Source organism: Mauremys mutica, chromosome 3 (assembly GCF_020497125.1).
Source record: "Mauremys mutica isolate MM-2020 ecotype Southern chromosome 3, ASM2049712v1, whole genome shotgun sequence".
Classification (NCBI taxonomy): Eukaryota; Metazoa; Chordata; order Testudines; family Geoemydidae; genus Mauremys; species Mauremys mutica.
In genome coordinates this window covers 150,301,259-150,314,243 of record NC_059074.1, presented here as the reverse complement: position 1 = coordinate 150,314,243, position 12,985 = coordinate 150,301,259, and the positions used below count along the sequence as shown (strand labels likewise).

The following is a 12,985-nucleotide window of genomic DNA, read 5'->3' as shown; positions in this document are numbered from 1 at the left end:
GTGATAAGAAGTTTGGAAAACCGGAGGAAAGACATGTTTAGTCTAGAGGAAAAAAGGCTGAGCCAGGACATAACAACAGTCTTAGAATATGTAAAAGGTTGCTATAAGGAGATGGTGATCAATTGTTCTCCATGTACACTGAGGGTAAGTTTACAGCAAGGGAGGTTCAGGTTAGATATTAGGAAAAACTTTCTAACTATAAGGATAGTTAAGCACCGCAACAGGTTCCCTAAAGAGGATGTGGAATTCCCATCTTTGGAAGTTTTTAAGAACAGGTTAGGCAAACACCTTTCAGGGATGATTTAAGTATACTTAATCCTGCCTCAACCTGGGGAGGATGGACTTGAGGTCCCTTCCAGCCCTACATTTCTATGATTCTATTATCTATGTTACTGTTTGCTCATTGAAATGGTTGACTTCTTCAGGAGGCACCAAGGCAAAAGATAAACTGAAGAAAGCATAGAAGTCAGTCTGAGAGGGAGTGCAGCTGGACAAGGAGACAGTATCTTTGAAGCTCATGACAAGCATGTTCAAACAGCAATGAAAAAACCTGTTGGTCCAATGTATTCAATAAGTAGGAGCAGAGATCAGATCTCTCAGCTCCCAGTTCCATGACTCAACCATAAGGTAAACTATACTGTTCAGTCCCTCCCCCATGCTTTGTGATGTGTAGTTCTTCTAGTAAACCTAATCTTCATCTGGTATAAACTGGCATAGCTCCGTGGAAGTCAATAGAGCTACACTGGTTTACACCAGCTTAAACTGCTCCCTGTTCTGTTTTCATTCCTATTTTATATTGTAAGCTTTTCAGGACAAGAGTATTGGTCAACATTTCAAACGTAGGTAACTTAGGCCTCATCAAGGCAAAGCTTTGGTACTGATCTGACTATGTCAGTTAGTTGTTTTCTTTTTTTTTTAACCAAAATAGTTATACCGATAAAACTCATAATGTGAACGCAGTTATACTAACATAAAGGTTTCTTATATTGCTACAGCTTCTTTCCATGTGGGAATAAACAATACCAGTATACACGTTTATTCCAGTATAACTGCATCTATAACTGTATTCACTCTAGGGGGGCTGTACCTGTTTAACTATACCTGTACATCTAAAGCAGTTCAACTTTTGTCTGTAGACAAGCCCTAAACAAAAATACATTGATTTTCAGAGGTGCTAAGCACCTACAGTTCCCAATAAAATTAACTAACTGGTTCAATGTCAGACAAAATTAGAGCTACAGAGATACTTCATTTCCTCACTCATTCTTTCTTGCAGTTTTACTCTGAAGGATTGAACACAGCCCTTTATGTGTCTGTTCACCAAAAGTTTAAGCAACACACTTACCACTAAGGACATAGCATAATTTGTGTTATCAAGCAGAATTTGTTTGCATATTTATGCTGCTCTAAAAGCATATGTTTGTGTTCATGTTTTAAGGATGTATGTCCCTATTTTGAACAAGGATTTAGCACCATAATTCACTGATGTTAATTTTTTTTTATTGTTTTAGAAAATGTTCAAGACTGGCTGCCTAGAAATTCTACTTACTTTTAGTGACTCTCCCCAGGATGGTTTGCAGCAAGGCTTTTCTGGATCCTGTGTAACTGAGTCTATTTTCTTTTGGAACAGTAACAAACAGCAATCCATAATCCTCATGATTAGATGAGGGGGTTTCGCAAGTTTCCGAACCGTAGCAATATCCACTGGTTTGATAGTCTATATCAGGGGACGGGGGGGGGGGGTCGGAGGGAGAAAAGTGGACTTATTGTTTAGTACCATTTTATAGATTTTTTCATTCAATACCATATTAATTAATTATTAATTATTATTATTCCAATTTTCATTTTTGTGCTTGAGGGAAGTTTGATTTATGAACATACACTATATATGAGTTATTGGGATTACTTTACTAAACTTTGTTCTTTGTTAGTTCTATGTCTCTGAAGCTGATTTAAAGAAATATATACTGCACAGTTATATGTTTTCTCCATCCCCATGTGAAAATCAAAATTAAATACAGATAATACAGGCATTATGGAATTAAGCTGTTATATTTAATAGCGATGAAAAATTAATTGTAAATTGGTGTTACTTAAAGTGTAATGTTCCTGGCAGAAGAATATACAAGGGCAAGAAAATGGCTTATGTGGGCATTTGGTAAATGGAGTCATTGAGAAGGTATTAAAGTCCTGTATTGCTGCTCTTTGACTTTCTATTAGTGTCACTTGGAGACCACTGCTTAGATAAATATTTATTCAAATGAGAAACCTATCTGTAAACAAAGTGAAGTGATTAGACAAATATTGTATCAGCATATCAAAACAGCAGTCTAATTTATGCCAACAAAATATATGCATGCTGCTATTTGCATAACAAAGAGGTAATTATATCTACAAAATGGAATTTTCAGGATGCATGCAAGAGTTTTTAAAGTCTGGCCCTTCCTATCACCAATGTGGACTTCAATGTTTCTGAGTGGATGATGCTTGATTTTTCTTGCTTGTGATTAACTGAACCCTTCTCTTGGTATAACTATTAGTAATTGGAGCAGGAGATAGATTGAATCCATAAGACATTCTGATGGTTTTATCTCTCTATGCCACTTCCCCCTTTCTCTGCCATGGTTCTCTGCTTGACAACTGTTCAGAGTACAGCAGAACAAATCAATTAAGATCTGAAATGCAGTAATGCTTCATCATTTGTTAACTGCTCTTATGATCCCTCTGACCTACTTTGTTCCTTTCTCTTTAGTTCCAGAAAGATATACACAAAATCCATTAATGGGAGCGGGAGCATTCATCCTTCAGACTCCACTCTTGCTAAGGAACTATGGGAAGATGTGAGTGATCTAACAAGATAATGAAAAGCCATTATTCTAGCACTAAGAGAATACTTTTCAAGTCAGACTGGAAGGCTGTAGCGGGGTGGACCCCGCTCCGGCCCGGAGGGGTTTAAAAAGTGGCCTGGCAGGGCTTGAGAAGACAGCCTTTAGCCTGGGCTGATTGGGGAAGTGGCTGCAGCTGAGGCCATGCCCCAAACTGAGCCACAGGCCTTATAAAAAGGCCAGAGAAGCCAGAAGCCAGACAGTCTCTCTCTGGCTATAGAGAGAGATGGGCCAGGCTGCTTAGGAGCTTGAGACTGGATACCTGAGTGAAGCAGGGCTGGGGAAGGCTGGGGAGCTCCAGCCTAGAAAGCCCCAGGCTGTGGCCTAGCAGTGGGCCAACAGGTACTGGGGGTTGCAGAGGGCAGCCCAGGGGTAGGCCAAGGCAGCAGGTCCAAACCCTCCTTGCCTGTGATGAGTAGGCTGATACCGCAGTCTGCCCCAGAGTGTGGTGCTAGACAATGACTGGCAGTAGCCAAAAACTGAGGCAAGGTAGGGATAGAGGGTGAGGGTTCCCTAAGGAGGGGAGACCCAGAGAGAAAGGGGTTACTGCTAGGGGGCAGCACCCCATGTAAGAGGGCAGGGAGGGACACGGGGGCCAGAGGACAGGTGGATCACCAGCCTGCAGAGGGCGCTCCATTGCCTGGAACGAGCTAATTCCCAGAGTCACCAGCAGGAGGCGCCGCAGGGGTGAGTCCGAACCCGTTTACACATGGTGGAGAATGCGGGCATAGCGGTCCGCCCCTGATACAAGGGGCCAGGGCAAGGACTATGGGACTATTGCCTGGACTTTGAGACTGAGGGATAAAATGGTGGAGAAGAAAATGAACAGAGACTACTTCTGGAGAGCCTGTGTGGCCCGGCTCGCCGAGCAGCAAGCATGGCTGCTTCAGCTGCTGCGGGGGCGGGCACATGGACCTCAACTAGGGCCAGGCACCTTGGGCTGGAGGCCAGTGCCAAGGCCAAGGAACTGTTGGGCCTGTGGAGAACCAGGGCACTTGAAAAGGGAGTGCTCTCACGGAACTCGCAGGGCCCAGGCGAGCCCTGAAGGAAGGGCTATGCCAAAGATGGACCATGGACAGACTCGAGTGCCCCCTGTGAAGTTAACAGGGGGCCTCCAAACTTGTTGGGCTTGTGGGGAGCAGGGACACCTGAAGAGGGAGTGCCCTCATGGAGCTCCCAAGGCTGGGGCCGTGGCAGGGGGAAGGCACCAAGGGTGCTTCCACTGTCACACCAAGGGCCACATAAAGAGGCATTGCCCCCTGAGACAGAAATGGGGAGTGCCTGAAACCAAGGCTCGGTCTGGGACTAGCCGCCAGGAAGGGGTAGTCCAGACTGAGGCCCCTAGAGAGAAAGGGGCTGGGGCAGAGAGGCCCCACCTTAACCAGGGAACCCACACAAGGGCCAAGAGGGCTGAGGTGGGGACCCAAACAGATGTGGGGACCCACGTAGGACTAGGGAGGTCTACGGTGGGGACCCAAACAACAGAGGAAGCAAGCAGGCTGCTCCAGAAGATGGAGGGCCTGCGAGCAGAGAGAGATTCTCTGCGGGCCCAGTTGAGGAGAAAGCTGGGCCGGTAGAGCACCCCACCTGCCCCCCGGTGGAGGGGTTCTTGAGGTGGGGGGTGTGTAGCGGGGTGGACCCCGCTCCGGCCCGGAGGGGTTTAAAAAGTGGCCTGGCAGGGCTTGAGAAGACAGCCTTTAGCCTGGGCTGATTGGGGAAGTGGCTGCAGCTGAGGCCACGCCCCAAACTGAGCCACAGGCCTTATAAAAAGGCCAGAGAAGCCAGAAGCCAGACAGTCTCTCTCTGGCTATAGAGAGAGATGGGCCTGGCTGCTTAGGAGCTTGAGACTGGATACCTGAGTGAAGCAGGGCTGGGGAAGGCTGGGGAGCTCCAGCCTAGAAAGCCCCAGGCTGTGGCCTAGCAGTGGGCCAACAGGTACTGGGGGTTGCAGAGGGCAGCCCAGGGGTAGGCCAAGGCAGCAGGTCCAAACCCTCCTTGCCTGTGATGAGTAGGCTGATACTGCAGTCTGCCCCAGAGTGTGGTGCTAGACAATGACTGGCAGTAGCCAAATACTGAGGCAAGGTGGGGATAGAGGGTGAGGGTTCCCTAAGGAGGGGAGACCCAGAGAGAAAGGGGTTACTGCTAGGGGGCAGCACCCCATGTAAGAGGGCACCGGGTCCAGGGAGGGACACGGGGGCCAGAGGACAGGTGGATCACCAGCCTGCAGAGGGCGCTCCATTGCCTGGAACGAGCTAATTCCCAGAGTCACCAGCAGGAGGCGCCGCAGGGGTGAGTCCGAACCCGTTTACAAAGGCATTCTATATTCTATTGACACCTTTAAAAATGGTTACTAACCTTCCATAACTGCTGTTCTTTGAAATGTGTTGCACATATCCATTGCACTCTTGGTGTGTGTGTGCCCCATGCAGAATTGTGGGAAATTTTTCCATCAACAATAGCCATCAGAGCAGCTTGAGTGCCCTCTGTTGCCATGCATTACAGCATGACAGTATAAAAGGCCCAGCCTCTCACGAGTTCCCTCAGTTCCCTCTTGCTGAACAACTTTGATGCAGAGGAGGGTAGGTCATGGAACGGACATGTGCAACACATCTCGAAGAACAACAATTATGGAAGGTTACTAACCGTTTTTCTTCTTCGAGTGATTGCACATGTGCATTCCACTCTCAGTGACTCACAAGTCATAAAGTAGGAGGAAGGATCAGAGAACATGTACACACAGACTGGAGTACAACTCATCCAAATTTAGCATTGTCTCTAGAGTAAAGAGTGATGGCATAATGTGATGAAAAGGTGTGAATGGAAGACCAGGTTGCTGCTCTACAAATTTCCCGGATAGGGACATGAGCAAGGAAAACCACGGAGGCTGCTTGCTATCTTGTGCTGTCACTTTGCTGCCAGATCAAAACATACACGAATGAAGAAAGTCATCCAAGACTAAATTCTTTGTGTTGAGACCAGGTGACCCTTCAGCCTGTCCACAATGGCCATGAATAATTTGGTTGACAAACAGAACTGGCCAGTCCTGTCAATGTAGAACGCCAAAGGTCTACTAATATCTTTGGTATGCAGGCATTGTTCCTCCCTATTGGTGTGTGTTTTTGGGTAAAAAGTAGGTAAGTAAATTAACTAGTTAATATGAAAATTTGACACCAGGTTAGAGAAGAATCTTGGATGACAGGGAAAGTATACTTTATTCTTCAAGAAGATTGTATAAGATGGTTTGGATGTCAGAACACACAGCTTGGCTATCTTTCTGGCTGAAGTGATAGCTACTAGGAAAGCCACCTTCAGAGTTAGGTGCAGTAAGGATCATGTTGCTAGAGGTTCAAAGGGTGAGCTGTCCCAATGGATACCACTGAGGGAAAAAATTCTGACTGTGCATGGGGCATGCGCACTTCAAATGTGCAATGCACATGTGCAATCACTCAAAGAACTTTTGGAAAACTTTACATCTAAGCCTTTGTAATTGTTAAGTGGCTAGATGGAAGCAGGACCTGGAGGGATATTCATTCCTCTCTCTTAAAGCAGAGATATGGATGCACTTGGAAGTAAAATATGGACTCCACAACTATTAACAAAAGGCTTGCATCAAGCTCAAATGATGGCTATGAACATGAGCTGAACCCTTGTCTGGCTGATATTAGCCATTCTTTCATCATAGGAGACAACACCTGCAAGACTGATGAAAACCTACAAACTTTACTCACATTCAATGCAGCTTCTGCTTCTTCTAATGCTGGTCTAGCTGCCTCCAGTTTGGTCTCTGCTACCACTTTTTCTGAATCAATTTCATCTACAATCTTTTGTGCTTTGTCCTTCACACCTTGGACTTCATTTTTTACTTTAGCTGATGCCTCAGCACTTACTGTAACTTCTGCCAGCACCTAGCATTAACAATAAATAAACAAATAATGTAAAAATATGCAAATATGACAACAAATGAATTCATTTGCAAATACAATGAAATCAGAATACAAAAGGGTTGTTTCTTGGTTAATGTTAGCTACACATGGTACATATATAATTTTACTATGGAATGTAAAGTAGCAAAATTTCATGGGTAGAGGTGGCAAAAATGGTATTCCCCTGTAAAATCTGACTGGGATCCTTCCACCAATTTAATGATAAGAGGACTTCTCAAGGGACCTGCCCTTTCATGTCAACGTGCTGTTCGTTTGGAAGGTAAATGGATTTCAACCACCCTTGCATGCAGTGGAGGTGATGTCTGGCATGCCGTGTTACATATGTGCAAGAGACCATGTAATGTTTTAGATCAGGGGTAGCCAACCTGTGGCTCTGGAGTCAGATGCAGCTCTTCAGAAGTTAATATGCGGCTCCTTGTATAGGCACCGACTCCGGGGCTGGAGCTACAGGCACCAACTTTCCAATGTGCCAAGGGGGTGCTCACTGCTCAACCCCTGACTCTGCCACTAGCCCTGCCCCCACTCCACCCCTTCCTGCCCCCTCCCCTGAGACTGCCATGCCCTTGCTCCTCCCCCCTCCTCCACAGAGCCTCCTGAACCCCAAGAAACAGCTGATCGGGAGGTGCGGGGAGGGAGGGGTAGGCACTGATCTGTGGGGCTGCCAGTGGGTGGGATGCACTGGGAGTGGGGGGTGGGGGGAGCTGATGGGGGGCTGCTGACTTATTACTGTGGCTCTTTGGCAATGTACACTGGTAAATTCTGGCTCCTTATCATGCTCAGATTGGCCACCCCTGTTTTAGACACATTCTTACCAGGATTTGAGAACAGTTTCATAATTCATAACAAAATCTGTCACAACTTTGAAACTATCTTGAGGTAGGTATGTTCTTGCTGTAGTAATGTTGTAGAGTCTAGAACTGCCTGTATGAATTCTATCCTCTGGTTGGCACTAATGATGATTTTTGTTGTTGATGGTGGTGAAAAGCTGACAGATCTGATTAAATACATCTTTCATCTGCTGAAGTGAACTCCCTCAAATGAGCCAATCATCAAGGTAAGGATAAACTTGTATTCCTTGTCTTAGCCCTGGTCTACACTATGAGTTTAGGTCAAATTTAGCAGTGTTAGATCGAATTAACCCTGCACCCCATCCACATGACGAAGCTATTTTTGTCAACTTAAAGGGCTCTTAAAATCGATTTCTGTACTCCTCCCCGACAAGGGGATTAGCGCTGAAATTGATATTGCCGGGTCGAATTTGGGGTAATGTGGACGCAATTCGATGGTATTGGCCTCTGGGAGCTATCCCAGAGTGCTCCATTGTGACCGCTCAGCACTCTCAACTCAGATGCACTGGCCAGGTACACAGGAAAAGCCCCATGAACTTTTGAATTTAATTTCTTGTTTGGCCAGCGTGGCAAGCTGATCAGCATGGGTGACCATGTAGACCTCATTAGCACAGGTGACCATGCAGTCCCAGAATCACAAAAGAGCTCCAGCATGGACCGAACGGGAGGTACTGGATCTGATCACTATTTGGGGAGATGAATCCATATTATCAGAACTCCGTTCCAAAAGATGAAATGCCAAAATATTTGAAAAAATCTCTAAGAGCATGATAGACAGAGGCTACAATAAGGACCCGCAGCAGTGCCACGTGAAAATTAAGGAGCTCAGGCAAGCCTACTAAAAAGCCAAAGAGGCAAATGGCTGCTCTGGGTCAGAGCCCCAGACATGCCGCTTCTATGATGAGCTGAATGCAAGTCTAGGGGGTGCCCCTACCACTACCCCACCCTGTGCATGGACACCTGCAAGGGGGGAGTCTCATGCAACAGGGATGAGGATTTTGGGGATGAGGAAGATGAGCAGATGGAGGAGGATGAGGATAGCACACAGCACACAAGTGGAGAAACCATTCTCCCCAACAGCCAGGAACTGTTTATCACCCTGGAGCCAATACCCTCTCATGAGGGTGGCTCATGGACCATGAAGCCAGAGAAGGCACCTCTGGTGTGTGTACCTTTGGAGATATAATGCATGGTTTAAAAGCAAGCGCGTTTAATGATTAATTTGCCCTGAAGACTTGGGATGCATTCACGGCCAGTACAGCCCCTCCTTTTAAATGGCCAACCCAATGGGTGCTTGGTATGGGAAAGGAGGATGCTGCTGTTTGAAACTATTCCCACATGTTATGAAGGTTGAAGAAGGCGAACGACTGTGGCTTACCATGGATGCCTGCAAGCCGAATTCTGTTGCCTGGCCTTACGTGTGTGATCTCTCACACCAAACCGGCAGGCCCTCAATATAAGAGGCAAAATACGACCTTTTACCGAAAGCACGTGCTATGTAATGTTAACAGCTTGTTTCAATGTGAAAGAGTCTACCCGTTGTTCTCTAAAATGTGTCTTTTTAAATACTACTCTCCCTTTTTTTCCTCCTACAGCTGCAAATGTTTCAACACTCCCCCTAACATCTCCGTCCCAGAGGCTAGCGCAGATAAGAAGGCGAAAAAAACACACTTGTGATGAAATATTCTCTGAGCTCATGCAGTCCTCCCGCACACAAGAGCTGAGCAGAATGTGTGGAGGCAAACAACGTCAGAGTCCAGGAAAGCAGAAAATGAATGCAAGGACAGGAGGGACAAATGAGATGAGAGGTGGTGGGAGCAAGAGTAAAGGTGGCGGGAGCACGATGAGAGGAGACAGGATGCAATGCTGACACTACTGGGGGATCAAACCAATATGCTCTGGCATCTGGTGGAGCTGCAAGAAATGCAGCAGGAGAACAGACCACCGCTACAGCCCCTGTGTAACTGCTGCCCTCCTCCCCAAGTTCCATAGCATCCTCACCCAGACGCCCGAGAACACTCCGGGCACCCAACCACTCCACCCCAGAGGACTGCCCAAGCAACAGAAGGCTGGCATTCAATAAGTTTTGAACTGCAGTGTGGCCTTGTCCTTCCCTCCTACCCTCATCCACCACCCCACCCGGTGCTTCCCTCCTCCCCCACCCCTCCTGGGCTACCTTGGCAGTTATCCCCCTATTTGTGTGATGAATTAATAAAGAATGCATGACTTTGAAACAATAATGACTTTATTGCCTCTGAAAGAGGTGATCGAGGCGGGAGGGTGGCTGGCTTACAGGGAAGTAGAGTGAACCAAGGGGGCGGGTTTTCATCAAGGAGAAACAAACAGAACTGTCACACCGTAGCCTGGCCAGTCATGAAACTGGTTTTCAAAGCTTGTCTGATGTGCAGCACGCCCTGCTGCGCTCTTCTAATCACCCTGGTGTCTGGCTGCGTGTAATCAGCGGCCAGGCAATTTGCCTCAACCTCCCACCCCGCCATAAATGTCTCCCCTTTACTCTCACAGATATTGTGGAGCACCAAGATAGGGATATGCGTTCCGTCTATCGCTCCACCACAGTTAGGGAATCCCATTGCAGCAAAGCCATCCACTATGACCTGCACATTTCCCAGAGTCACTACCCTTGATAGCATCAGCTCAGTGACTGCGTTGGCTACTTGGATCACAGCAGCCCCCACAGTAGATTTACCCAGTCCAAATTGATTACCGACTGACTGGTAGCTGTCTGGCGTTGCAAGCTTCCAGAGGGCTATTGCCACTCACTTCTCAACTGTGAGGGCTGCTCTCATCTTGGTATTCTTGCGCTTCAGGGCAGGAGAAAGCAAGTCACAAAGTTCCATGAAAGTGCCCTTATGCTTGCAAAGTTTTGCAGCCACTGGGAATCGTCCCACACCTGCAACACTATGCGGTCCCACCAGTCTGTGCTTGTTTCCCAGGCCCAGAATCAGCGTTCCACGGCATGAACCTTCCCCATTACCACCATGATGTCCAAATTGCCAGGGCCCGTGCTTTGAGAGAAGTCTGTGTCCACATCCTCATTGCTATCATGATCGCGCTGTCGTCGCCTCCTCATCTGCTTTTGGTTCTGGTTCTGCACATACTGCAGGATAATGCATGAAGTGTTTACAATGCTCACAACAGCAGCGGTGAGCTGAGCAGGCTCCATGCTTGCTGTGGTATGGCGTCTGCAGGAGAGCAGGAGAGCAGAGTTGCAGCAGAATCAGTGGATGATGACGGATGCCAAGAGAAAAGATATTTATACTGAACGATGAGAGGACCTGTGAGGTGGATTCATGGCACCAGGAGAGTAGGAGCGCAGAGTTGCAGCGGAAGCGGTGGAGGACTACGGTTAGCACCGCGCACATTTCCCGAGTACCTGGGAGCCCATGATAGACAACATGGAGAAATTCGCTGTCAAGGCAATATCAGCAGAGCAGAGTTGCAGCAGAAGCAGTGTATGACGATGATGGTTTGCAGTCCTGTTGCATCGTCTGCTGCCAGCAGCACCCAGGACACAACAGCGGCGGTGGCAGTAAGCTGAGCTGAGTGGGCTGCATGCTTGCCGTGGTATGGTGTCTGCGCAGACAAAAGGTGCAAAACGATTGTCTGCCGTTGCTTTCACAGAGGGAGGGGTGACTGACGACGTACCCAAAACCACCCGCGACAATGTTTTTGCCCCATCAGGCACTGGGAGCTTAACCCAGAATTCCAATGGGTGGCTGAGACTGCGGGAACTGTGGGATAGCTAGCCACAGTGCACTGCTCTGTAAGTCGATGTTAGCCATGGTAGTGAGGATGCACTCTGCCGACTTAATGCGCTCAGTGTGGACATACGCAATCGACTGTATAAAATCAATTTCTAAAAAATCAACTTATAAGAAGATATACCTATCTCATAGAACTGGAAGGGACTCTGAAAGGTCATCAAGTCCAGCCCTCTGCCTTCACTAGCAGGACCAAGTACTGATTTTGCCCCAGATCCCTAAGTAGCCCCCTCAGGGATTGAACTCACAACCCTGGGTTTAGCAGGCCAATGCTCAACCCAGGAACAGAATCAGACTACACAATGAAATGCAATGTGTTGTAGTTGCGTTGGTCCCAGGATATTAGAGAGACAAGGTGTGTAAGGTAATATCTTTTATTGGTTCAATAAAATATTTTACCTCACCCACTGTGACTCTCTAAAGAAATGAAAGGCATACTGAACTTGTGTTTTTCTTCAGGCAGCTGTTCCAGGGATCTAATCTTAAGTGTGGAAATTGTATTTGGACATTATTGTGTGCTATTATCTTAATTACTTCTATAATACTTATATATGCAAATCACTTTATAGACAAATACAAAATGAAGTCTTGGGCTCAAAGAGCTTTGTTTTGTTTTCTGTTTAGTGTTTTTTTAACTTATACACACATATGTCCCATCCCCAATCACGTGCATGGTTAGTTGTGTGGCTAGGAGACCGTGAAGAAAATAAGGCAAAGAGTAAAGAAAGATGACTGCAGAGAGGTAAAAATGGGGCTAATTTGATAAAAAGAAGACCATACTGCAGAAGAGTAGTTCTTGTATCCTAGATAGTCCAATCTCCTGGATTCTCTGTCTCCAAATGCTGATCAGAAATATTTCCTTCCTCTGACTTATCTATGACTGCCAATTCCACCAAGGACTAGAGAGCAGGGTGATAAGAAAAGCACCGGAATCCCTGCTCTGTCACTTAATAAAGTCAATCTCTTTGCCATAGAAGGGATCAAAGCCAGACAGAACCAGAGGTCTTTGCTGGCTCAAGTATCCCTTGCTTTGAGGGAGAAAAATTTTGCCATTATATTTGAATTCCAAAATGTCAAACAGTCTGTGCCATTTTTTTTCCTGAACTGCCAACACCACAAATCTTATAATTATCTGGTGGTTAAATGGAAGTAGTGGAAGCATACTATTGTCTTGTGAGGTTGAGGAAGAGGGCCTAGGCTGTGGAAACAGCCTTAGATTCATCAACATATTCCTCTTCTTCTTCCTCTTTAAGGTCAGTTTCCAAGAGACCATCACCAAGGCTGATGAGTAGTGTGGAGTATCCTTGAGAAGAGAAGATGCTACATCTGCTATTATGCCAGAATAATTTGATTCCCCACAGAAACACTTTCATTAATGACAGATCAGGCTCCTCTGTGGTCTCTTTGCTGAGCATCATTTTTTAAATTATGCTTACATGCACAACCCACTGGACCAGCACTGTGCAAGATCACAGGGACACTTTACTTTGTTGTTGCAAAACAAGAACCACTCAAACTTGATTTTT

The 12,985-nt window shown here is 46.5% G+C and overlaps 1 protein-coding gene across 1 annotated transcript in view; it reads right to left on the bottom strand.

The window, feature by feature from the left end:
• DNAH8 (dynein axonemal heavy chain 8) overlaps nt 1-12,985 on the bottom strand; it is a 594,173-nt gene that overhangs the window by 97,529 nt on the left and 483,659 nt on the right. The window contains exons 69-70 of the mRNA XM_045010583.1: nt 6,614-6,790; nt 1,550-1,717 (exon numbers count right to left, since the gene is read on the bottom strand). Of these exons, the coding sequence (XP_044866518.1) occupies nt 1,550-1,717; nt 6,614-6,790 (345 nt within the window). The remainder of the gene's footprint in view (nt 1-1,549; nt 1,718-6,613; nt 6,791-12,985) is intronic.